The 25,352-nt window shown below is 42.3% G+C and overlaps 1 protein-coding gene across 6 annotated transcripts in view; it reads right to left on the reverse strand.

Annotated features, from left to right (window-relative positions):
* relch (RAB11 binding and LisH domain, coiled-coil and HEAT repeat containing) overlaps positions 1 to 25,352 on the reverse strand; it is a 33,969-nt gene continuing 8,617 nt past the window's right edge. For 2 of the 6 annotated variants that reach the window (XM_086191293.1, XM_086191288.1), the window contains 28 exons: positions 25,262 to 25,317; positions 25,002 to 25,115; positions 24,607 to 24,801; positions 23,359 to 23,453; positions 22,820 to 22,946; positions 22,524 to 22,681; positions 21,298 to 21,373; positions 21,115 to 21,210; positions 20,199 to 20,222; positions 16,538 to 16,650; positions 16,287 to 16,377; positions 15,506 to 15,577; positions 15,269 to 15,409; positions 15,008 to 15,172; positions 14,784 to 14,931; positions 14,543 to 14,699; positions 14,320 to 14,443; positions 13,963 to 14,011; positions 13,178 to 13,257; positions 12,075 to 12,181; positions 11,863 to 11,962; positions 10,422 to 10,504; positions 8,123 to 8,186; positions 7,890 to 8,028; positions 7,680 to 7,796; positions 4,520 to 4,608; positions 3,972 to 4,042; positions 1 to 1,376 (listed from right to left, as the gene is read on the reverse strand). In XM_086191293.1, coding sequence (XP_086047419.1) covers positions 1,256 to 1,376; positions 3,972 to 4,042; positions 4,520 to 4,608; positions 7,680 to 7,796; positions 7,890 to 8,028; positions 8,123 to 8,186; positions 10,422 to 10,504; positions 11,863 to 11,962; positions 12,075 to 12,181; positions 13,178 to 13,257; positions 13,963 to 14,011; positions 14,320 to 14,443; positions 14,543 to 14,699; positions 14,784 to 14,931; positions 15,008 to 15,172; positions 15,269 to 15,409; positions 15,506 to 15,577; positions 16,287 to 16,377; positions 16,538 to 16,650; positions 20,199 to 20,222; positions 21,115 to 21,210; positions 21,298 to 21,373; positions 22,524 to 22,681; positions 22,820 to 22,946; positions 23,359 to 23,453; positions 24,607 to 24,801; positions 25,002 to 25,115; positions 25,262 to 25,317 — 2,972 coding nt within the window. In that variant the 3' untranslated portion in view covers positions 1 to 1,255. Of the gene's footprint in view, positions 1,377 to 3,971; positions 4,043 to 4,519; positions 4,609 to 7,679; positions 7,797 to 7,889; positions 8,029 to 8,122; positions 8,187 to 9,711; positions 9,795 to 10,421; positions 10,505 to 11,862; positions 11,963 to 12,074; positions 12,182 to 13,177; positions 13,258 to 13,962; positions 14,012 to 14,319; positions 14,444 to 14,542; positions 14,700 to 14,783; positions 14,932 to 15,007; positions 15,173 to 15,268; positions 15,410 to 15,505; positions 15,578 to 16,286; positions 16,378 to 16,537; positions 16,651 to 20,198; positions 20,223 to 21,114; positions 21,211 to 21,297; positions 21,374 to 22,523; positions 22,682 to 22,819; positions 22,947 to 23,358; positions 23,454 to 24,606; positions 24,802 to 25,001; positions 25,116 to 25,261; positions 25,318 to 25,352 lie in introns of all 6 variants that reach the window. The other 4 variants (XM_086191294.1, XM_086191291.1, XM_086191289.1 and 1 more) reach the window with 3 other exon arrangements.

Genomic DNA, 25,352 nt, shown 5'->3' on the forward strand with positions numbered 1-25,352 from the left:
TACACAACTCATCTCCATCATTTTATTACACCATGACACCAATTTCAAATATACATGAGTACCATTCTCTTCGGTTCAGTGTATGATAAAGTTATTTAGCGTTTTCTCTTAGAGCATAACCAAACAACCAAAATAGAACCAAACACCCACTTTAGAAAAGAAAAAAAGTACAATTATCAGAGACACTGCAACACAGAGAGAGAGAGAGAGGGAGAGAGAGAGAGAGAGGGAGAGAGAGAGAGACGAGATGCGACGGACAGATAGAGAATAATTGTGGTCAGTGTTCTCTTCAGCTTCACATTGCCAACAACAGCAAAAATAATAAGAACTCCAACAGTAGTGATGATAATGTTCAAGACTCTGAATAGAAACAAAAAATATACATAAAGAATTATTAAGTGAAGTGCAAATTTCTTTGGAAGTTGGAATAAAGTAGGTTTTTCTTCATTAAGACATAAATAAGTTATAAAATAGAAGCTATCAAAACAGAAACCAGACAGACCTGGAGGAAATAAAGGCAAGACAATGTTCAAGTACTTCTGAGCCACACACACACACACACACACACACACACACACACACACACACACACACACACACACACACACTCACTCACACACTCACACAGCACAGAGGCATTCGGAGAGACGTTTTTGTGGTTCAAACCTTCAGTATAATTTCACTCAGATGTGCAAGTTAATGCGAACGCTCTTTAGAACCCTTCGCTCCAAAATGGCGCCCATTAAAACCCCCGTAATGAATTCCAGCGGCTGTGCTCAGAGTTTTGTTAGCGCTCCTCTGCAAAAATTAAAAGAAACTCTGTGATGCTCTCGAAAGTCCAGAAACATCCAGGAAAGACTTTCCCTTGTGATTAACTTTGGGTGAATCTCAACACTGGAGCTCCTCTCTCACCAGCCCTCCCTACATGTTTCTGAAATGAACATGTTAACAACACTGATTCATAAAAGCAAACAGTCTTTGATGATGCCCTCATCATGATGAAGCGTTACGGAGAGGATGTGAGCAGAGAGGAAAACCTCAGCAGCTTCCACTGCAAAAATCATGGCCGCTCTATAAATAGCAGGTAGTCCTGCTGCACCGGATATTTTCAATCAAGTCACAACGAAACTGTCTGCAACTCTTTCAAATGAACAAACTTCAAGCACAACCAATGCTTTTTTTTTCCCCAGGAAATTGAAATGTCCCCCAAAGACAGCAGGAGGGTGGTCAGTTACTGCAGCGCTGGAGCTCGGGATCACTTCTTTCTCTGGAAGACGTTAGCCAGCATGGCGCCTGACGTGGTCAGCTGACCCATCTTACTCAGGAACTTGGTCTTGGCATCTTCACCCACCAAACTGGATGCGATGGACATGGATCTACAGAAACAAAGGCATACAGGATGGCCTTATCAAAGCATCTTTAGACATTCATCGACTCCAAAAGTCACAAATCACACGTATTGAAAAAGACCTGTGACAGTTCTCCATCCGGACGGTTGATGAGGAGGAAGTCACCACAGAAGCTTCGCGTGTCCAGTTTTTTTGGACAAATAATGATAACGCTGGGTCAAAGCGGGAAAGTATTTTGATCCATCAGGTATTAAGCTGCCAAGATGAGTCCAAATCTACGATTCCTGTGCAGTTATTATCATCATCTATAATGTTGTTATTCTCGTAGTCGACACGAGACAAAATCCATCAGAACTCCACAATGAGAATTAGCCATAACGAGGCCAACCGGCCGAGATGGACGCCAACATCGACAGCAGAAGCCTCAAGTTCATTTGATATCAAACCTTGTTTAAAAAAACAAAAACAAAAAAATAGGGGGGTTTATTCATCTCACTGAAAACTACCGCAAACCCTGAAGTCCACAAGTGTAACAGCCATTTCTACCGATTGGTTAAAGCGTCCCTTTACCATGGAAACATTTACAAAATGTCGGCTATTTTTGGTCATTTTTCCTGGATGATGAGAGAAGAACCTGGCCACAAAAACATGATGACAATTTCAGACTAAAGGTAGCCACTAAAGTTGAGAAACGTGCCATTATTTGTTACATTTTATGATTATGGACATTGGCAACAAGTTTGCTAGCAAGGTAGCAACAACAAAGAAGGTGGAAAATGTAGCAGCTCACGAGGTTACGTTACTTTTAGGGTGAATTGGTCCTTCACTCCAGGGACGAGGATTCCTCATTTTCTTATTGTTGCTCCAAATTAAATATCTAATGGGCGTAATTTATCAGTTAGCTTGTGGACTTCTTTTTAAACTTTAGAAAAAGGATTGTCTGAAACATCAAAAATAAATGGGAGTTCCCTTATCAGACATAAGAATTAAAATAAAAACAACATGCTTTTGCTCCTGATTCTAAGAGATGCAAATAAAGATATATTTTGCGTTCTTGTGGTGAAATTGTGGATTGTCTGTAAATTTATGGTTTGAAAAGTAAAAAAATACCCTGAGACGGATAAAAAGGAATTCTTCTCATCGCTATCCGTGGCTGAGATCCTGAACGTCTTCACTTCTGTCTGAGAAAGAAGCAGTTTGCCAGCGCAGCCCCTCCTGATTTTTACTGTCTAACGGCCACATCAGTTCCTCTTTTGAGGGATTAAGACAGCAGAGCAGTTACAGGCTTCGGCAAAGCTGAAAGATTGCTCAACAGAAGGACAAACAACAAGTCTCAGCAGCAGCAGAAAGATGTCAGGGAATGAATTTGAGGTTGTTTGAACCCCTGTCTTCCAAGATAATGCTTAACATCCAAGAAAATCTGAGAATTTCTTACAAAAAGGCCACAATCGAGAAGGAAAATAGGCGGTAATTGGAGTGTTAAATGTCAAATAATGGACTGTTAACAACACCATGATGACACAATAAAACATACGGTACAACTCTTTCCTGTAAACTTGTGTTCAGCAAAAAATATCAGTTAATGTCACATAAAAAAGGCTTCAAATTTTCCAACCGAAGAAAATTGATGTTCTTCATGTCAAAAGCTCTTTGAAGATGAACAAAATAAAGATCATCCATTACAGTGAGAGAAGCTGACGAAAGGCTTGACAGACCAAAATGAGAGAAGAGGACAAAAATCTCTCGGCACAAACACAGAAACTTTAACCTCAGAGTCTAATTGAGGGGTTTGGGAAACACACCCAAATCTGCGCTCATGTGCATCCACAGATGCAGATTTTTACACACACAGACACACACACACGCACGCGCACACGCACACGCACACACACACACCTTTATTTCAGTCCTTATCCACATACTAACAAGATGGTACAAACACGATTTTAACAGCATGGCTGGTGTCCCAGGATTCTTAGCTCCTACAAAACAAGTCCTCCAGTGTTCCCCCAGCAAGGGGGGGGAGGGGGGTAATATGGACCAAGTCTGACTACTTTAAGTCACTCTCCCAGTTCTTCACTTTCATTACTAACTATTCTAAAGTAATGACTTGTTTATCATGCAATAATTAAAAAAGCGAACTAAAAATCCACGTGGCAGGTGTATATTATATATATATATATATATTATATATATATATAAATAAATAAATATAAATAAAAGTGTTCCTGTCACTGAAGGAGTCCAAGTGGATGTTTGTGCTAAATTTATAGAAGTCCTTTCAAGCCTTTCCACACATATCACCTACATAAGATGAGCGGCAAAATCTTTTCAGTTCACGTTCAAATCCCAGTGCCAAAGTTGAAGACATTTCCTACAGGCAGTCCTGAGATAGCCCCGTTCATCAGGGGTCAGAACGACCATCTCTTCTGACAATCAGAATCTTTTCAGTTCATCCTTGAGTCCTAGAGGTGGTCTGGGCCAGTTTCAAAGAAATTCAAGCAAAATATCATTCTGGATGGAAGAATGTATGTCCAATCAGACAGACAACCCACAAACATCATAGGTGGCTGTTGCTGGTGCACAGGGATACAAAGGATGTCTGTGTGTTTTTGCTCTCACCCTTGTGCGTCAGCCATTCCTCGATTTTCCACCTTGATCTCACACTCTTTGATCATGGAGCTCAGAATCACCTGCGGAATACGAAAGAAAACAGACGGTCAAATGTTTACCTTTGCAAAACTGTCTCTGTTGAATAAAAAAAAAAAAAAAATCTCTCTAAACTGTTCACGTAATTCTCAAGTGTGAGCCGGAGCCTCTCCTAATGTGACAAAATAATAAAGTGTTTGCATGAATGCAACTTCCACAGGAGGAATTCTTAAAAAAAAAAAAAGGACCAAGGAGGAGATGTGCACCGGGGAGTAGAGTCAGCTGACTTTTAGTCACTTTGGGGAAAAATGCTCACATGAAGTGGATCGTATGAGATTGAGACATGAATAAGGACAGTAGAAAGTGTGTGTAATCTCTGAAGAGTCAGACTGTCTACAGGCAAGAGACACAGTTGACCTTTGAGATACTGGACGCACGCGTGATAAGAATCTGTGAATTCATCAGCGTGTGAATACATGCTAGAAATCCCTCTTCATGCGAGTCAAAATGTGTCAGCTGACCTCGTGCTCTGGAGAGAGTTGCTCCATGTCAGCGCGGAGATACCTGAGGCCAGGCAGGAAGTGGTTGACCATGACCTCCTCAGAAATGACTGCAAGGAGGTTAAGGTTTAGAACCACAGGGGAAATACACTCATCGTACTATTGACAAACCTGAGTACCCCCCCACCCCCCCCCCCCCGTAAAGTAGCTAGATGTTAAAAACAAAACATATTCCCGTAACACTCTCTTGTATTCATCTGAGATGTGACCTTGTACTATTTCAGGGTCAAACGATTACAAATTGACAAGATGATCCAAAACATACGGGCGGTACGGTGGTGCAGTGGTCAGCACTGACGCCTCACAGCAAGAAGGTTCTGGATTCGAGCAGGGATCTTTCTGTGTGAGTCTGCATGTTCTCCCTGTTCCTGTGTGGGTTCTCTCTGGTACTCCAGCTTCCTCCCACAGTCCAAAGACATCAAGAGGGGACGAGGCTGATTGATACTCTAAATTGACCGTAGGTGTGACTGTGAGTGTGAATGGTTGTCTGTCTCTATGTGTTGGTCCTGTGATGGACTGGTGACCTGTCCAGGGTGAACCCCACCTCTCGCCAGGATAAGCAGAAGAAAATGGATGGACGGATTCAAAACATTGAAAAATTGAACCAAAACTCAACACAAGATGTTAATCTATTAAAATGGACATTGTTTATTCATCAAATTCGGACTGTCGCACCTGGGTAATGTCGTTTGGGTTCAGTTTTCTGGCATGTAAATGCTTAACTCAGCCCAAATCTTGCTTAAGCATATTTTGCATTTTCTGTAAGTCCTGCAGCAGTGTTTAACCCACAAGAGAAACAAGGATTTTAAGACCTCAGAATAAAATTTAATTGTGACTTCACATCCAAACTGGCAAAAACTGCACCACAAACCATATGATTTACTCCACTTAACCTTTTTATGTGCTGCTGATTGTAAATTGTGCAACCAGCACCTGCTGCTGGTGGGCTGTAACACATACATAGTGTTTCTGCCAATTTCCCCACTGAGGGATGAATAAAGGTTTATCTTGTCTTATCTTTTGCCCTCTTGACCTGGGAATCCAAATCCCTACAAGTCCCATCATGCCTTGCAAGGAAGATTTTCAGTGTAAAAAAAGCATCCCGAGGGTTCAAAGTTTGACTTATGAGGTGACGTGCTAACAGGTGCCTGTTAGCTCTCACAAGAGCACAACAAACGGTCCAGCCTGTGAGGCAATACTGGGTCATTACCTGTTCATGTCAAACTAGTCAAACTAAACTGAGCATATTCACTATCAGGTTGTTAATACGCTCCTTTGAAGGGATGAAAAGTTCAGACCTTTGTAAATTACATTCCATACTTAAAAAAAATAAAAGGAATTCAATAAGCTGAAGGGACTTATTTTTGATTGTATTACATTCGATGACTTTAGGAACTTGGAGCAAGCCTGGAATTAACGCACACTCAAGAGGGTATCACCGTTGAAGCCGTACATTTCTGGAAAATTACCAGGTGTTGTTAGTTTATTTCCTTGCCCCTGTTTTCTTCTCCAAGTTGCCTTTGCTCCACCTCTTTTTTAATAGGCTTTGAATAGGAGTCGGGCAGGATGCTGCCCGCTATCATGGTTGGTAGGCAACCACAAAACGATCGAATGGAAGGAAGTCTGACTGCAACCAGCTGTTAGATGGTGTACCACCACCTACTGTTCCGACTGCGGACATACTTGGGTCATTAAATCGATTCTTCCCAAGTTCATGTGTACTAGCGTAGCAACAGTCGTCCAATAACTTGAGCTCGCCTGCTACTGTGCATGTAAACCCACTGACTGATCTCCAAATACCCGTGATTGAATAAACAAGTCACTGTGTTGCTATGTGGCTAACTCCACCCATACGCCCAATTAAGCTGAAGCAAAAGTTCCAGCACGACTCTATTTCAACCAGAACTGCGTGTGCTCTGCCACCTGTCATAGCCAGTGAAGCCATCTGGGACGCAGATCCAACACATCTATATTTTTAGAGATGTACAATTTCAGACTGATTACAAGAGAAAAGAGAGCAGTGGGAGGTAAAGCCTCTGAGGTTAGGTCTATACATCCTGGACACTACAGCGCTGTGAAATCACAGCCTGACAAAGATCCACAGGAATGAACCTCAGACCAGCTGTCCTCAACGTCTCTGTGTGTATTGGAGATGGGTGGGGTTGCAGGAGGAGAGTAGAAAGAGGACAAAGTGTGAAAAAAGGAGTAGCAGTAGGAGAAAGAATCACAGAAGGATGACAGAGGAGAGGTGCTGTAAACGTGAGCTCTATTCTGGGAACTGTGACCGCCGATTGAATTTGATGTTCCTTACACGCTCCTTCTCCCTCACTCTCATCCTTTCCTTTGCCTAACCAACCCTGTAATTACCTCTAGCCCCAAAATGGAGGCAGCTTATTTTCCCTTTCTCGTCCTGCCAAATGATAGACAAACTTTGCCAACACACACACACTCAACCACACACTCCGGCACCGCGGCCACGCTGAAACATACCGTACAGATAGGCAGGCAGTCAGTCGGTGTCTGAACGGCTACTCTAAAGGTCTTCCCACTGACTCATGGTTACAACAGCTGAATGTTAGCCAACCTCGACATAGACTTCTGGTAAATCTTTTGGAACTACATTCTGACCTGAAGTTTCATAGTCTTATCAAAATGCTACAATCCATTGAAAATGGCCATCCATCCATCCATTCATTTTCTACTGCTCATCCAGTTAAGGGTTGTGGGGGGGGCTGGAGCCTATCCCAGCAGCTTTTGGGTGAGAGGCAGGGTTCACCCTGGACAGGTCACCAGTCCATCACAGGACCAACACATAGAGACAGACAACCATTCACACTCACAGTCACACCTACAGTCAATTTAGAGTATCAATCAGCCTCGTCCCCTCTTGATGTCTTTGGACTGTGGGAGGAAGCTGGAGTACCAGAGAGAACCCACACAGGAACAGGGAGAACACGCAGACTCCACACAGAAAGATCCTGTGCTGGAGCCGGGACTTGAACCTGGAACCTTCTTGCTGTGAGGCGTCAGTGCTAACCATTGTAACACTGTGCCGCCCATCTAAAATGTTAGGAAGCATAAACACAAACTGGGCAGTTTCTTATAGCGAATAAAAAGATACAGCAGCAGGAGAGAGCGCTGTAGGCCTCAAACAGCTGGGTGGCGATGTCGATCCTTTTGCTCTCCACCGCCTGGCTGTTGTTAGACAACGCTAGCTTGTGAAGGTGTGGCAGGACGACTGGTGGAATAAAAAAAAAAAAAAAAAGTCAAGATTATGAGGCATGAGCACATATCGGAGAAAAAGGAAGTCTTTGGCGTTGCGTTTACTTACACTCATCTCTAAAACGAGGCTCCGCATTCGGTCCAACCCTTCCAAACGTCCTGATGATCTCCATGTGCAGGGAGTGCTGATCTTGATACTGAGGATCTTCCAGGAACGACGCCAGCTGCATTTTGACACGCTCCAGCAGCTACACACATGTGGGACACATACAGTACGTTAGTTCACGCACGCACGCACGCACGCAAACTCACACACACACACACACACACTTTGAAGTTTACCTCTTTTTGTGTGACCGTCTCCATGATGGTACCAAAAGCGGGAATGGTTGATATCCTCACAGAGCTGAAAACAGCAGGAAAGTGGTTTGAGTGGTCATAGTAACGGTATCCTGGAGGGTTACTATTGTCTCTCCATTTAGGTCTCGTTTATATTATCTGTTAATATTTATTGTTGTAATCAATTCAAGATGGCCTGATGGTAGGGAGGAATGTTTTTTTCCCAGAACATAAAGTAAATGTGTTTTTCTTTTAAACGTACAAGCCAGTTTCCTGACTGTTTTCCTAATTGTTTTTCATAAGGAGTACAAGCACATGACAAGCCGTTTCAACTTCACCGGTGACCTTTCCAAGTATTACAGGTCAAACTTGTGTTGCTACCTTACTAAAAGTAGTCAAATTAAAAAGTTCATAAATGACTATTTTAACTGAAAAAGTGTATTGCGTGAACAACCAACTACACTGATCATTTTCACTTTAAAACACAAAAATGCCTTGTGAATGTAGTGAATATATATTTAACTGGGAATTTATGTCGTGGATCATGAGAAAATTTAACTAAAAGTACGCATGACTAACATGTAATTAATACTTCTTCACTGTTAAGACACAGTATGTGATCTATTAAGCATTTCAAGGAAATATTTGCGAAAAATAAAACTCACATCTACATCAAATACACAGTCTATGCCTAATTAATAACTAAAATGTATCAGTTGAGTGCAGCACAAGCTTTCATGTAATCTACCGGTAACTAAAAGTGAATGACATTATGATTATTAAAAGCAATAACATTTTCAAGTTCAAATTGATTGCATAAATGAAAGAACTGTATTATCAGTGAGTGACATCAGACAGCAGGTGAGTGGGCCATGTTAGGTAATCATTCCAGAGTCATACGAGCAGTGGAGAGAAACAACAGCCATCTTGGATTCTCGAAATGTTCACTTTTGCTTCGGTTTGTTGATTGTGGTCATCATGCTAAAACTGATCAAGAACAGAAAACAAAACCATAACAAAAGTGTGTTGATGAAAAAGATGAAAAAGAGGGCTGCATTCCAACAGTGTTGTCCTCATTCTGTCGAATAAAAACAGAGTTTGGCAGAACAATGTGATGCCATCATGTTCAGCCAATCACCGTGTCGGGATTCAGGATAATATCGGCACCACGTATGGGCAATATCGCAGTATCGGCCCAATGGCGGGTATTTATATCTGCACGAGTCTTCTTTGTATTTAAAAAAAGCTACTTTTTCCAAATCACAATATCTGTACATTTGTCAGCATATATACAATGTAAAAATCACTGAAACTTGTTGTTATCCAGAAAATTTTCACAGCTACAGTATAAGCCAAAATACAGTGCGTCCCTATCATGTTTAACTGGCTCCAGATCAGTGGAAATTAAAGATTGATGCCAGACTCTTCTCGAAAAATGTTGTGGCGATTGCGAAACCTGTCATGTCCTCTTTATTTAAAAATTCAGTCAGTGAGATTAATGTCCTTTAAGATTCTGTCTGACTCTGCAAGGATGCCGCCCACAAAATGACAATGTTGAAAGAAAAAAAGTTCTCTTGAGTTGATTGACTCACAATTCAGGCCCACTGCACAGTGTAATAAGGGCCGGAGCCGCCCGGCGATCTACTAATGCTTCACTCATGCCTCGGAGAACCAACTGCAAACCCATCACACAGCGGGATGAGAGAGAGGGAGAGGCAGGGAGGGAGGCAGATAGAGGAGAGGTGAAGATGAAATCGAAGAGAGAGAGAGAAAGAGAGAGAGAAATAGAGTCGGGATGAAAACCAACTGAGGGACTGTTCAGGAGGAGGGGCCCTGTCTCTATGAATTGGGTTGGGGAGGAAGAGGAGGAAGGGGGGAGGGGGAGGAGGGGTTACAGATGAGCATGCGGGCTGTGTGCAAACACAAATCTGGCACTGGCTGTTGGTTAATAGACGGATGAGACGATGAAAGCTGGCGTGGATTAGTGTTGCAGACATGCATGTTGGTGTTGACAGAGGATGCCAAGTTGAATCCCACACAGGAGCAACAGTCTAATCTCAACATTTCACTAATAATCGCTGAAAATTCGAATGGAAGAATCCCGAGGAGGCTTAAATTGTAAAAAAATGAATCTCTCACATGATATCAATGAGTGATTAATGACAGAGTTGATTTAAGGGTTTAAGTTAGTGCTGAGTTTGCTCCTGGCAGGCCCAGACTGGTGTCAGTGTTGTCAGGCAGCGGAGAGAAGGGGGGAGAGAGACGCGGCGCAGTTGACTGGTGTTGTTGTTGTTGCACTTACATTTCAGGGTCGGAGGACAGTGTGATGAGAGCAGGCACCACTCTTTGAGCTACCAGCGTCTCATTCACCCCCTTCACCAGCAGCTGATCGGATTGGACATAGCCAGCCGTGATGTCACAGAGGTGGGCGGGGCATTGGGACAAGAGCGAGCAACACCGCCAATAGATAAGAGAAAATTTGAAAAAAAGAAAAGGCAAGGGAGGGGGAAAGAAAAAAAAAACACAAAAATATTGGAAGAAAGGTGATATACAATGACAAGAACCATAGCTTCAAGGAACAGAACGGCACTCAATGTATCAAGCAAGTGTGTGTACACTCACGCACACACATACACACACACACACACACACGCACCCACAAGTATGTAGAACAAAGCCAGAAATGTTACACTGCACAAATCCCATTTGGACTAAGGTGAGCATAAAGCTGTGGGCTCCTATCACAGACTCCAGGTCAGATTTTTAGCCACTTTAAAATCAACAGTAACTGATCTAGGATCCGTGGTAGAGCCCCACACTGCGATCATTTCATGGTTCTGACAATGGTGGACAGCTAAACATTATGGAATGGTGACAGTGAGGTGTGCGTGGGGAGGGCAAGTGCTTCACAATATAGGAAGACGGGGGGGGGGGGGGAGAGAAGGGGGACATGAACACAGCCTACCACTCCTCCTCCCACAGGTTTAGGTCAACACAGGCCCAGTTCTACTGATACTACAAGATCCTCTTGTACACATTTCACTCTCAGGTCCACGTGATTTGTTATTTTTTTCTGAGGTCAGCACTTTGAAATGGACGCAATCAGTGAGGATTGCAATGAAGGAGCAGAACAGCAATCTCCCCTTTTAGAATAATAGTAGGATTAAGTTTCCTGAATGTCCTGAATGACTGAAACACGCAAAAACTATTCATGAGTAAACATCTCCATTTAAAGTAAACGCTACAGCAACACTGAAAGTGAGCGTTGACTACAGGTTACTGACTTGATATTTGTGTATGACACACAGTAGATATTTATAGGGTCATTTCTGAGACGGGTGCACAGTAAAATGTAACTCTGAGGAGGGTGCAGTCATACAGTTGGACCGGGCTCTGGCAGTGCTACAGGGGTGATAATTCACTCTCGTAAGACAGAGTAGCTAAACATTAAATGTATGTAAAACAGCAGCAATAGCAAGCAGAGCTAGCACATGTTGAGCAAATTATTTAGGACTCTATGATGTAGGAGCCACAATTAAACAAGTACAATAACGCTAATGTGTAAAACTAATCAGGATTATGACAAATGTACATTAATATGCTGTTTATAAAACAGAAACAACAATTTATTCTTGTTAAAAACAAATGTCAAAAAATTATTATCTGATCAAAAATCGAAAAGTCTTTGACTTCAAAATAGTATCCAAATGTGTGTGTGTGTGTGTGTGTGTGAGTGTGTATACCTCAAACATCCGTGCTGCTGTGCATCGGACCAACGCAGAGGTATGGACGACGCCATACCAGAGAACAGTCAGCAACAGTTCATGGTACACTGGGTTGGCTCTGAGAAGAGAGCAAACTCATGAATATTCCCTAAAATTAGTGTCAAAGTCTGCTCTGTGTCAAAATCTGCTCTGCCTGTGTGTGTGTGTGTGTGTGTGTGTGTGTGTCTCACCCGAGCTCCACAAAAGAAGCCTTCAGGCTGTCCAGAGGAGCATGTGACAGAGACAGAGTTGTCATCACATCCTCTAAGAAACCAACCAGCAACTTCCGATCTTCCTCCTACACAAATACGACAGCAAGTGTATATTATTGACATCACATCTACAAAAATATACATTCATGATATGTCAGAATAAATGTTTTAGAGAATCTTTTATCACCTATTTAAACCTGTAAGCATTGGAATATTTGTTTTGCTTGTTCAGTGTGCCTTAACTCTGGCTTTTTTTTTAAAAATTGTGGCAAAATTTGTGGTTTTTTTTGTTGTTGTTGTGAATACTCTGCAATAAAAGTGTGGAAACTGGCAAAATGTGCAGTTTGGTAAAAAAAAAAAAAAAAGGTGAAATGCTGAAAAACAAGCATCCCCCCATCACTAGCCTAGCATCATATTCTATTACTTCCAAAACAGGTGTTCTACAGCACAGAAAGAGTTGAGAAACGTCTTGTAAAAAGGCCCCTGCTGTAAAATGAAAGAGTAAAGATACTTTAACAATAATCTCTTCTTCTCTTATAAAATGCACATAATTCACCAAAGTACCGCATGCACATGATGCCAAGTGTAATCTGGAACACTTCTAATGTTGTATAAATCTCAAGTAATTAATGAAATGGGTTTGCATTCTTCATTGTTTCACACGAATGCACAAGCAAGGTGATGACATGTCACGTTGTGTCGAGGAAATACGACGTCTAGAAAAATGACAGCACTCCCGCCGATGAAAAATGCAACATTTTCCAACTATTTTCAGTGAAAAGTTGAGTTTAGGCGACAAAATAGACAGAATTGTTAAAATTTTCAAGTCCCCAGAAATTCTGTGGATTTTGGCTGATTTTGCATTAATTTATGCGACTGTAGAACCTTGATTTTTCTGGAGGGATTGAAGAAAGCACTGTGGTTGTGTCCCTCCACAAACATGTGCCTTTCTCTAATTAACGCATACTAAAATGTGTGTTTACCTAAATGGACTGTCGAGATCTAGCAAGACATCAATGAGCTGGTTTGAATATTAACTTCTATTAGGGTTTTCGTATCAGCTAATATTAATATCAAGTTACCTGGTTATAACACGTCAGAACTCCAGTGGCGTAGATGGGGACTGTGGCTTTGGTGAGAATACCGTTCCCCGCTGAAGCATCTGACCAAGGAATAAAATGAGGACAAAGTCGGTAAAGAGATGAAAAATCCGAAACCAAAAACATTTCAGAAGTAGTTTTCACATTTTTCTGCCTGAAGAAATAATCTCCATCGATGGTTTGTGCATTACATCATCGTCTACTGATGCCACTGATGAATAGAATTATCATTTGTGCCTTTTCTGGGAAAAAAGATTTCCCATATGCGCAATAAATTGTGGGTAAAGATGTCCACTGAACATTTTTACAGCTGCAGGACTGACCGTCTAAATTACCACCAACTCCTATTTTCTCATTTAATCAGAGAAATTAAACTTTCACCAGCCTATGATAGGCCATGACAGGGCCTGGTGAGCTGAGGAACGGCACATCAAGCTGTGCTTTTTGGTTAACATGTCCGGAACAATGTGTTTACAGCACGCATTACATCGCTGTGGTTTCTCAAAAATCTACTGACATGAAGCAACGTAAGGTCAAGATGACCTAAACCCAGACTGGACCACAATACAAAACACAATTCACTTGGCAGCTAGCTGAGACCAAACAACTCATAACGTTACAGAACCGGAATTAAAGTAAAGTGGGTGGAGCAATAACCATAAGTGACTCCAAATAGCTTGTTTGCATCGACAGTGTTTTCCCTGTCAACTAACTACAGAGGAAACAATCATTTAACACACGTGCGACAAAGTTTATTCTGCACTCACCGACGTTCTCTTCAGATAGTCTGAGAATCTCTTGGAATTGTGGTTTAACCTGAAAAGGTCAAGAGGATAAACATCAATTTATTTAGAAATACCGTGACATCTACTGTGAAGAACGATTTGAGCACTTAATGCCTCAGATGGATTTTTGATGGAAATTTTAAACCAGGAAATATGGTTAAAAACCATTGTTTTGGACTCATAATGAAACATCAGTAAATAAATAGTCTGCTCTGCTGTTCTGAATAAAGCTCCTACAGCTGTGTTTAACATCTCCTGTCCCTTTCCCAGATAGAGGTGTGGCATCACAGAGCATCACATGCACATTAGCACCCGATGGTGAAAAACTATGATGTTTACCTTTGTATTGGTGAAGATTTTGCCAAAGGTGCGACAGAATCTCCAAAAGAAGCGAGAGAACTCATGGACGCATGTGGATGAGGTCACGTTGATGCGTCCCACGATCTCTATGAGCTGAGGAAGGCTGGACAGAGAGAGAGAGTGAGAGAATAAACACAGAGAAATCTGTTTAAGTGTGTTTGCACACACTTTTCACTATATCTGTATCTAAGTATGCTCTCACAGTTGGTTGACCACCCATAGCAAGCTTTCCCAACCAGTGGTCCCTTCATGCTCCAGCTGGTGATCGTAGAGGAGCAACAGGGCACTCAGCATCTCCCTACTGCCGATGACAGTTGCTACATCCTGGAGGGGCGAAGCTGGTCTGGGGAAGCGGGTCACTGCGGGGACAGGGACAGGATCAGAAGGGGAAATGCTGCTCATGTGGAAACTGTCATTCTCCCCTGTGTGTGGAATTGTCCTACCTTCTATTGCAGGTATATCTCCGTGGAGTTTGGCTCGGCTGGTGAAGGGTGCGTTCTGCAGCACCACGGCGAACAGAGGCGGGATAAGAGACTGTAGCGCCGACAGGAACACGTGGAGCTTGTGTTCATCCAGACCGTGCTCTCCTTGCTGGAGAAAGACAAGGATGTATGGAGGGTAGAATGGTGGCGAAAGTGGCGCTACTCACTGAGTATGAATCACTGACCATAAGCAGCTTCTCTATCCGTGCCAAGAGGGAAGGAATGAGGGTGGTGTGCAGGGTGCCCAGTTCTGTGGTCCAGGCAGCAAAGGCAGGGATGAAGACCTGATGGACTGCACTGACCACCCGCTCCGAAGGGTCAGCAAGTGACAGCAGCATCAGCTCGAAACCCTGACACACACACACAGACAGACACACACACACACTGCAGCAACAATGACATTTAAAATGGTTCTTATTAGGGAACACTTTTTCCTTCTACCATACCTGGGAGTACTTGTCAGCATCATCTATGTAACCCATAATAATACCCAGACTCTTGACCACAGCCTCTCGGACCATGTCAGCTTTATCTTCAGCGAGCATCTGCTGCAACATGGACAACACTAGCGAACTACGAATTTCCTTCTGCAGGGACAGTATGAAAGATATCCATTTTATTAGTATTTTTCAAACTATACGATTAAAACCTTTATTTTCTTTTTAAATTCTACAACAACTTACAGGCAGGTACGGTGCTAAGGCTCCACAAGACTCTGCCACCAACAGTCTCCTCTCTGGATATTTGTGGTTAATCTGCAGAGGAAGAGAACAACATTAGGAAAATAAAAAGGAACAGAAGTAGAGAGAGAAGCAGACGGGAGGGCAGCCACCGTGGAATGGAAACAACTCAAATATCATCAACATGCTGACCCTGTGGAAACCGCTATTTGTCTTTCTGGGGAAGATTCTCAGCCTCCAAAAGTGCTGCTGGCAGCTGGTGTTGCCATGGCAGCGGATTTGGTTTATCATAAATGGGTTGCATGAGGTGACACAGGTGGCAAGAGAAAAAAAGAGAGAGAAAAGCAAAATCCCTGACTACACGTGCCTCAGGGATGGAAGGAATAACAGTGACTTTCAGATCCATGTGGCAAAGATAACAGCTGAATGGTACGCTCCAAAAAGCAAGAGGCTTTCTAATATTAGGCCTCAGAAAAGAAGAAAACTGGATACAAATAAGATCTTATTTCACCGATTTCCAAAACATCAAATTCCTTCAACAGATGTTGCTTTTTAACCTTCAACTGGATTCAAAAATTAAAATATAAGAGATATAAATATAAATATAAATACTACTCAGTGAAAAAATCCACAAATTAGAATTTGAATCTATTTAAAAATCTTGAAGTCCTCCAATCATTAAGGTCTGTCAGGATGATACTCTGGACAAGGTGTGTGTGTGTGTGTGTGTGTGTGTGTGTGTGTGCTTATATTCACCAGGCCACTTGCAGTGTATGTACTCTACCTGTTCCCAGCACTGAGGAAGAAGTTCAGCCTCAACACGCGTTGGACCCACGTGCCTCGCAAACGCAACACACCCTGTCAAGATCATTTGTCTGTGGAAGACACACACACACGCACACACACACACACACGCACGCACACAAACGAGCATAGTCTGCTGAATAAACTCAAATTTTTTCGCCTTGTCTTCTAAATTTATGGATGAATTCCAAATATTAACATGACAAATCAATAATAAATGCCCACACCCACCTTTGCTCATCGTCCGGTCTCTTGATGAGGTTAAAGAGGATGTGGAGGAGCTGGTCTCTCTCTTTAGGCTCTGGGTGAAGGCAGGCGGTACACAGGATGAGAGGAATCAGCTCCTGAAGCAGAACAAGGACAGAGACGGAAAGACCTGGAATCAGTTTAGGTGACTCAGCAGAAAGAAGGAGTGTGAGGTTACAACACACGGGGGCAGTGGGTAGCAGTCAAGCAGGCCCGTGGAGTCGGGGAGACAGCAGATGAGGGGAAATAGGAAAGGAGAGAATCAACTGGAAGAAAGAAACACAGTAGGTAACCACGGACAGCCAGAGGGGGAAATGCTTACCTTCAGGGCCTTGTTTGGTGTTGCACCCTGACTCATTTGTTACATGCGCACACAGTCAAACACTTGGGTACAGCTGCATATAGGCAGACAAACACATACCTAAAGCAGTAGTCCCCCTTAAAAAAAACACAGCTCTATGCATGAGTTCAGACACAGTTCATGGACCTTCCAGCCAGAAGGGAGAGAGAGAGAGAGAGAGAGCGCTCAGCTGCCTTTCATACAGGACTTCCATGGCCAAATTGTGGTCAGTCCTACATTCTCGCCACACACACCCAAATTAGAGAGTGCATACAGAGTTAAAAATATGTTGTTGTTTTTTTTTCTTAAAGAAAGCCAATTTTTTTTTCCAGGAAGATATGATATGTTTCTGCCAAGGCCTGAAAGAAGGAGCAAAACCCCTGACGGAGAGACTTGGGGTAAAGATAGGCAGCCATGAGTCACTGGCCCAACCCTCGGAAAGAAGCGCCATGTTGGCTTATCTTCTAAAAATGAAGGAAAAAAATGGTTATTTAAGCATCAGAGGAGCATTTTAAGTGGTTACATGGCTAGTTCATCATGGGGACGAAATCAGCTCAAGCATCAAAAAAGCAGCAAGAAACTGCAAATTAATGAGTTCAGTTCAATTTAACTGTCACATTCAATAATCCTCTGACGTGGCCTTTGAAAATATCGTGTATATTCATAGGAGACAGATTTGGAGACTCAACTGGTCTGATAAAACACCATTAATTCATAAAAATGAAGGAAAAGAAGCACGCTTTGAAAAGCAAGAGTCCAAGTTGACCCTGTGCTTTTTCTGGATGAATGCTTGAGTGTCTCATGTGAGGTTAAACGCCTGACCAGCACCGGATAAAAATTGCAGGCAGATAGAGTTCCTGTACTCATGGTGTTAAACGTTGTCTGACACTTCACCTCAAAGAAGAGAGATCCTGTAAGTTTCTCTACTGATGTGTAAACACGTCTGCATCTATGTAGACCTGAACGCCTCCATAACCATTGGTATTTTTGAAAAACCTGCCTAAAAGCTAAATGAATATCCAATAAAACCCTTATTTCTCATCTTCTGTAGAAGATAGAAACCTGATGAAAACAACAACAGCTCAGACCTTTGGCTTCCTTTTAAAATGACTGGACTGGTTTTTGTTTTTTTTGGAAAGATTCAATAAACACTTAAAATTACGTGGATGTGGCATTAAGTCTTTGAGGAAGGATGCACACACTGCCTCGGGTCTAAAACGGTGAAATAATTGAAACTGTGTTTAGTTCCAACGTTATGTCTGAATACAGAAAGAAAATATGTCTGATCTCATTTTGTGTGTTATTAAATACATTATATTCTATTTGCAATTTAATCCTTCGATAAACATTCTCCCCAGACTATTGGAACTATTTGAACTTGTTTCGCCTCTCCCAAATTAGAAGTGTAAAACAGATTTGTTCCATTCCAGGATCTGAGATTTAATCAAATATTTCGGTAGAAGCTCTGAAAGTTTTGTCTAATTTACTCGAACTGAAAATTCATTTGCAGCAAAATTATTCACGAGGGAAGGAGACTGAACAGCCCTGAGAGATACCAGCAATATCAGTTTGGAGTTGTTTCTTAAAGATTAGCTGACCAGTAGAAAAAAAGGGAAGTCCGTTATTAGGGTTTCTTTACTACGTCTTGAAAAGCCACATGAGCTTGTCTGCATATTGACAATAATTAAGACAAAGAATGCACTTCATGTGGAACTACAGTGCAGCCAATAAAGGAAAAACATAATGTCTAATGATTTACAGCATCTGATAGTGTAGCCAGGTGGCAGGCAGAGTTTCATCACTCCACTGTTTCAAACACCTTTTGTTCTCAACTCTGTGTCACAATCAAACAACTGAAGGTGTGTCTCTGAGCTTCAAGTTGCATGGTGGATATGTGACCAGCTGTGTGTGCGTGTGTGTGCGTGTGTGTGTGTGCGTGCGGCTAATCTATCTAACAGACACAGTACAAAGTCCACATATCTCAAGTAGCACCCCAAGGCCTCCCTGTTCTGTTGTACTTCAATTTTTTTTTTTTTGGCCATGATCGCCCTTCAGTTTGTTTTTCTTGATTTTGCAAGGAGATTAAATTTTCCATAACTGTCGGTGGTTGATTGAAACAACATCACCGTGGCGATATGCAAAGCAGCCCAACAGGGAACCCCTCCAACAAGACCTACCTCTTATCAAGTTTCATCACTGGGTGCAAAAGTACATGCACAGTATTTACATGGACACATACAACACAAACTGCATGAGGACAGATGGATTTTGAGAGCGCAGCTGTCCAGGTGGTTCAGCATGTCAGCGCACAAGAAATTATATCCTGTCATTGCCTCTATTATCAATTCGCCCGTCAGAAAAAGTGAATCAAACAATCAAATCCCGAAGAAGCAAGAGAGCTGGTTACATGTAGCTGGGTGGAACCTCTCCTCATACCAGGAACTTCAACCTTGTGCTGCACGGTTTCATGAAAATTTCCTTCTGCGGTAAACGTGATTGCTACGAAATACAAAATGGTACTATCAGTGTACAATTATCAGGGTACTTACCAAGAAAAATGCACACAAATTACTGATTATGTTGATGGTCAAAGCATACAAACTTCAACTAGCGTTTTAAAAAAAAGATACAAAAATAAAACACCAGCGGTTCTGTTTTTGGTATAAAAAGCAATATTTTACGATATTAAATATAAAGCAATAACAAAACAACAGAGATATTTTTTTCCACCTTTGTGCAGTAAAAATAATGACTGTTTTTTTCAGTTAAATATTTACACAGGCTTACAATGCCATTCAACGAATCGTGCAGCACGACATAAAACCATGGTTATTCTGTGTTCATCATAAAACGCAGCACGCCGCTAGTTATGAATATGTTGCAAAAAAAAAGAAAAAAAAAAAAAGAAAAGAAAATCAGATTATTTACACACCATTTAGGCAGAGCTTAGCGCTGCAGCGAGTGAGATAGATGGGGAACCACATAAGAAAAGGATAGTTTAAGGGTACACTGGGTTGAAGAGACATACAGTACATAACCCACCCAACGGCTAAAACTGCATATCTTAGGTGTTTGTTGCATGCCAGTCCATGTTTGGTGAGGAATTAATCTAGATTTAACTATAGATGCTTAAGCCATGAGAACTTTTCAGATAGGTTAAGGCTGTGTATAAACCTGGCAAGTCAGCACCTCAGTGACAGCAGTTGTAACCAGCAGGATTTGGGCATCAGTATATTTTCTTTTTTCTTTTTTTTTGGTTTTGAGGCCATGACGGAACCATGCAGATGAGTTGTGTGAAAGACTCACCTGACAAAGATGCGCAACCATTCTCTAGAAGAGAGGCATGCACGAGAGTGAGAGAATGAGTGAGACGAAAAGAGAAAAAAAAAATAAAAACCAGTGAAGGCAAAAGGCCCAGCAAACGTGAGAGAGGGGTGGGGGTGGGGTGGGGGTGGGGGGGACAAAATAGCAAAGGAGAGATGACAACGATGTCCATCTTAAAAAGAACGACAGCATGAAAGACGGTGACATTTCCAGGCAATAGATAGACACAAGTCAGCCGGGTTGCTGCAGGGTTGCAAAAGTCTGTTTTTTTACTCTCGTGGGCGCCATTGTGTTAGCAAACTTGTTAGCACTGGCAGTTGAATCTGCAAAAAGCATCTGGGATTAAGGTAGTAATTGTAGCATTAGTGCATTAATTTCAACCATTATTGTAATTAGAATAAACCACTCAAAAACTTATCGCTCCAATACAGAGACTTCTGGGAGCCTGTGTACTTCGTCTAACACTACACTGCCGTCAAGTTGAATTTTGAGAATGTCTTGAGGCACAAACTAAGAACAGGGTGTTGTGTGTGTTCCTTCAAAGACAACACGACTAAATCTTTCTCACAACAACAGATGGTGAACCGCCGACAGTCAAATCAGTTTCAACATGTTAATCTAGTTCAACAAAGCTATTAAGAAATATTCTGACTGAAGATGCGGTAGGGCATTTAAGACATTTGTAGTATTTGGAATCTGGCAGTGAACTGACAACACATGACACAAGATTTAATTATACTTTACTTGGTTAAGGGGGCTCCAAGTAAGATTTTTTTCCCCTGCTTAGCTTTGCTGCTGTGTGTGTATCTATTACAAAAGTAGGAGTAGAAGCCCGTGATGATGGCGATAATGAAAAGGGCAAAAGAACAGGAGCAGGAGAGGGATGGACATGTTTTACCTCTCGTTTAGCAAGAAGGACATTAGGGACGATGTGAGGAAGGCAGCGGCCCAGCATCAGCATCACACTCTCCTCGCTGTCTGCTATACGAGACACCTGGGGGGGAAAAAAAAAAGGTAAAGGTACGGCTATGTGGTCATGTTGTCATCAATGCACTGTGTATATGAAAGTGAGTGGGCTGACCTCTGCTCCAAGGCGGCTGTCAGAGCACATTCTGCAGAAGGACAGCAGGGCTTGCTGGAAGGCTGGGGATAACTTCCTGTTAAAGCACAAATAACCAGACCAAAAACAGTAACAGCAGTCAGTCTGCGCTCTACAAGAACCCACGAGATTTCTTTGACCACGGAAAGCCTAGGATCAGACCGGGCTACTGTGCCAGAGAGCTTAGTGCTGTCACTCTCCCATGTCAAGGCTGGTAGATGTTCCATGCCTCCAAATAAAACCCGGCAATTTAAAGCTGAACTTTTGGACAGAAAATACCATCACGTCAAATTATAATAGATATTAATCACTATGTATATTCTTGAGTTATGGCCAAAAAAAAAAAGAAAAAGAAAAAAAAGAGTGTGAAGTCACCGTGATGTGACTTTCGACCTTAGTCTCAAATTTGAAGAAATTAATTGGAACCATGATTCCCGTACTGGTGTATCTCACACTGATCCATCTCTTGCCACAATTCTAAAGGAAACCAGTGCTAACCAATCAGAAGCTGAGCAGGGCCACAGGGGGGTCCTCTGGGATGTGGACCTTGTAGGCCTAATATAATATAAAGCCCTTTAACAGACATTGGTCAAACTCAAAGGTGATAAACAGGCTTGTCCAACACCCATGGGAGCAGCAGTGGGCGCAGAACATAAGAGTCCTGACTATCAAAACCATTAATTCCAGGACTTTCAGCGCTATGTCTGACAGAATAGCATTAATGAGTGAGAGGTGCTAGCGCCATCTGTGGAGGCAGAGGGCGTACACAGGACGAACTTTACATACCAGCTATATCACAGTCGTGGAGATGTAATAAAAATGAGACAGTGGCACCTGTTCTCCACGGATGGTTTGATTCCATAAATGAACTACAACGCGGTAGAAACGTGGTAAATGTTTATTAATGATCAACTGCCATAAGTTCAACTCCAAGGGGATTCTAAATCTCCCCACCATGTGTTCTGGGTGACTTCAGCATGACCCCTAACATTCTGTACATTATTCCTCCAGGGAGCAGAATACTTAACCATGCCACGCACATTGCAGCTCATTTAAAGAAGGAACACAGACTGATCAACATCTCCATCTAGTGGTTGAATTATGAAACTGACATGAATGCAGCAGGACAATCCTAATGGAAATATACAAAAGGTAATTTCGATTCAAATTCCTCGCTCCGTTTCCTAAATGTGGCAATATCCACTCACCGGTTTGGTTGGTCGAACTGAACAGGAGGCCGACTCTTAAGCTTGTTGTGGGATTGTGGGTGAGGCTCTGACGTCTTCTGAGTAGAGGGTGGGTGAGTGTCGGTTTCAGGCTCTGAAACGCCTCGGATGTCCAGATATTGTCCGTTATCCATAGGGGGCTGAAAGTTAAGACTAGATCTTGTTAATGGAACCACAAGGTGAATATGCAAGCACTCCGTAACTGAATTACAGAGTTTACTGGTCGACTCTGGTCTGATTTAAATCACTAGATTTGAGATACAAAGATTAAAATGTACCACAGAGAGTGGGTCAGAGGAAGAGTTGGTGGTGGAGGAGGATGAAGGGTTGGATTTATTCTGAGAGCTCAGGTCCAGAGTTGTTGGAGGTGGGGAGGAGACGGCCTGCTTCAATGTCTGAATCTCACTGTGGGGTAGGAAGAGAGAGAGCTTGTCAGAAAACCCAGAAGATTTCTTGAAGTAAACAAATCTGGATTTAGTAGAACAAATTGGTCTAAATTATTGGTAGGAATGAAGGAGGCGATATGGAAGGAAAAGTCTAATGCCCGAGCTCAGCGGTTTCCACTGGGAGAAATTTCCATACATGTGCCACCTCATGACCTCTTCTGGTTACAGTTATGATATTAAAATGAACTCCAGTGCTGAAGAGGATTTTTTTTCAAGGATGCGTTTTACTTTTGCAAAACAGCACAGACCTGCTGCATAAATAGAGGAAACCATACCAGGCTGTGGGTATTACTAACAGTTCTCATACGATTAATAAAACATGCAGCACAACCGTGTCACACCAAGTCATCCATATTCACGGGTTCACCCACCTCTGCAGTTTCTTGATTTGCTCTGCTAGGCTCTGCTTGTCATCGTTGAGCAGGCTGATCTGGTACTCCAACTCTTGGACGACTTCGGTCTGTTGCTATAGAGGAGAAAAAAAACATTCATACAGACAAAACAAGCAGCCACTTTGCATGTGGTCCAACAATCTTTTTTTGAGAATAATATGAATATAGAAGTTTTTCCATCCCCATCATTGTGGTTTTGTGGACTGCCACCATCACTCTACTGTGATGTGTCGCAGCAGTGGACCTCTCTGTTTGTGTCGGCCAACTTTAAAATCACACAAATCTGAGTCCAAAGAACAATGTGGATCAGCCAGGGTCCACAATTAAATAGTAAATGTACCGTTATTTTTGTAGTGCTTTTCTACCTTAGCAGATCTTAAAAAGCTTTACAATGTTGCCTCATTCACAAGCACACACGCGCAGACGGTGGAGACAGCTCGCAAGGCCAATTCATCGGGAGAAAACAGGGGTTGAGTATCTCGCTCAAGGATACTTTGGCGCAGTTATTGGTGGAGGTGAGGATTGAACTAGTGACCCTTTGGTTGCTAGACAGCCACTTTACCCAGCACACACAAAATTCGATTTGATTTTCCATTTGGCTTGTAAATAATGGAAGTCATAGCGCCAACTGGCAAGTAAATGTTTGAAAAATAATGCAGTAAAATACCAGGCATGATTGCATCAAAATAAAACTACATGAGTGCTCAAGATGTATATTTGAACCAATGGTGCACCATGGTTACAAACTACAGACAACAGCAAAAAAAGGGAGGTGGGTCCACATCTTTTTTATCAAGCTCTTAACCACTGATGTTTTGATTTGAGCTAAAACCAAACTGCCTGTAACCCCTTCAGGCTGCAGTGCAATCATGTGAGCGAGTCGGTTCAACTGGATGCGCCAGCTGATCACGCTCAGTGCGACCGAACATGAGTGTAGAATTGGGAGGGTGGTAGTTTGTTTTTAGTTCAAATGGAATTGTTTGGACGTAGATTATGCCAGACGATGCGCCTGAGAGTTTGTCGATCTGCCTCTTTACAGTTTGCTCTTGTTTGTAGTCTGTGGCAATGGGGCGCCATTAACCTCAAGCTAAATATACATGGTTGACTATCTATATTCTGGAGTCATGAAGAGGCGATGAAGTGTTTAAAAAAAAAAAATGTCTGGAGTCTGAGTACTTGAGAAAGGCAAAACACACCTGGTTTCAGCTCATACACATGTAAACACACCTGTTGTAAGAGGTCAGGCTTTTTTGGGGGCTCCTGAGCAGTGCAGTTTCCTGGAAGGTCACCAAAATCTGCTGCCACAGCCACATCAACCATGTCCCTGGGTGAAGGAAGGGGGGTGCCACAGTTCCGGTACAGCTGTAAGAGGTCAGGAGGTTTGGGGATGTTGAGGCCAACATCATCCCACAACTCAAAGTCCTGAAAACCGATAAAATGACATATGTGAGTTGCAGCAGAAGAGGGGGAATCCTCACAGAATAGGATAGCTTTTATTTATGACTCTGTCTCTGCTCTTGGACCAGTATATTTATACAAACTAGTCTGAGACTCTTTTTTTTTCTTCTCGCAAATGATTAAACCACTCCCTTCTGACTAAATGTCAACCAGAAAATCTTTACCTGATCATCGTTTTCATCAGAGAAGGTGATGGATGAGAGTTTGTATTCGTTTTTTAATAAATATTCATTCACGAGGAAGTTTAAGGCTCTTTTCTCCAGCGGACGTATAGGCTCCTGCGGTTGAGAGGAAAAGGAAACTATAAAAAGATCCACGAAGACTCGCAGGGTTTTAAAAGAGGCACGTTTTATTTCTCCTTTAATTTTTACCAGGGGAGAATATCTCACAAATCAACACTTTAAAAAAAAAAAAAAGTTCCCACCTGAATTTCAGGACTCGATTTGAAGTTTTTTCTCTCCTGAGAGGGCACTTCGCTCTCTGAGAAAACGGAGAAGATATTAGACGAGTAGGAA

The sequence above is a fragment of the Aulostomus chinensis genome, chromosome 21, assembly GCF_037954235.1.
Source record: "Aulostomus chinensis isolate RoL2024-O1b breed Wild chromosome 21, RoL_Achi_v1.0, whole genome shotgun sequence".
Classification (NCBI taxonomy): Eukaryota; Metazoa; Chordata; class Actinopteri; order Syngnathiformes; family Aulostomidae; genus Aulostomus; species Aulostomus chinensis.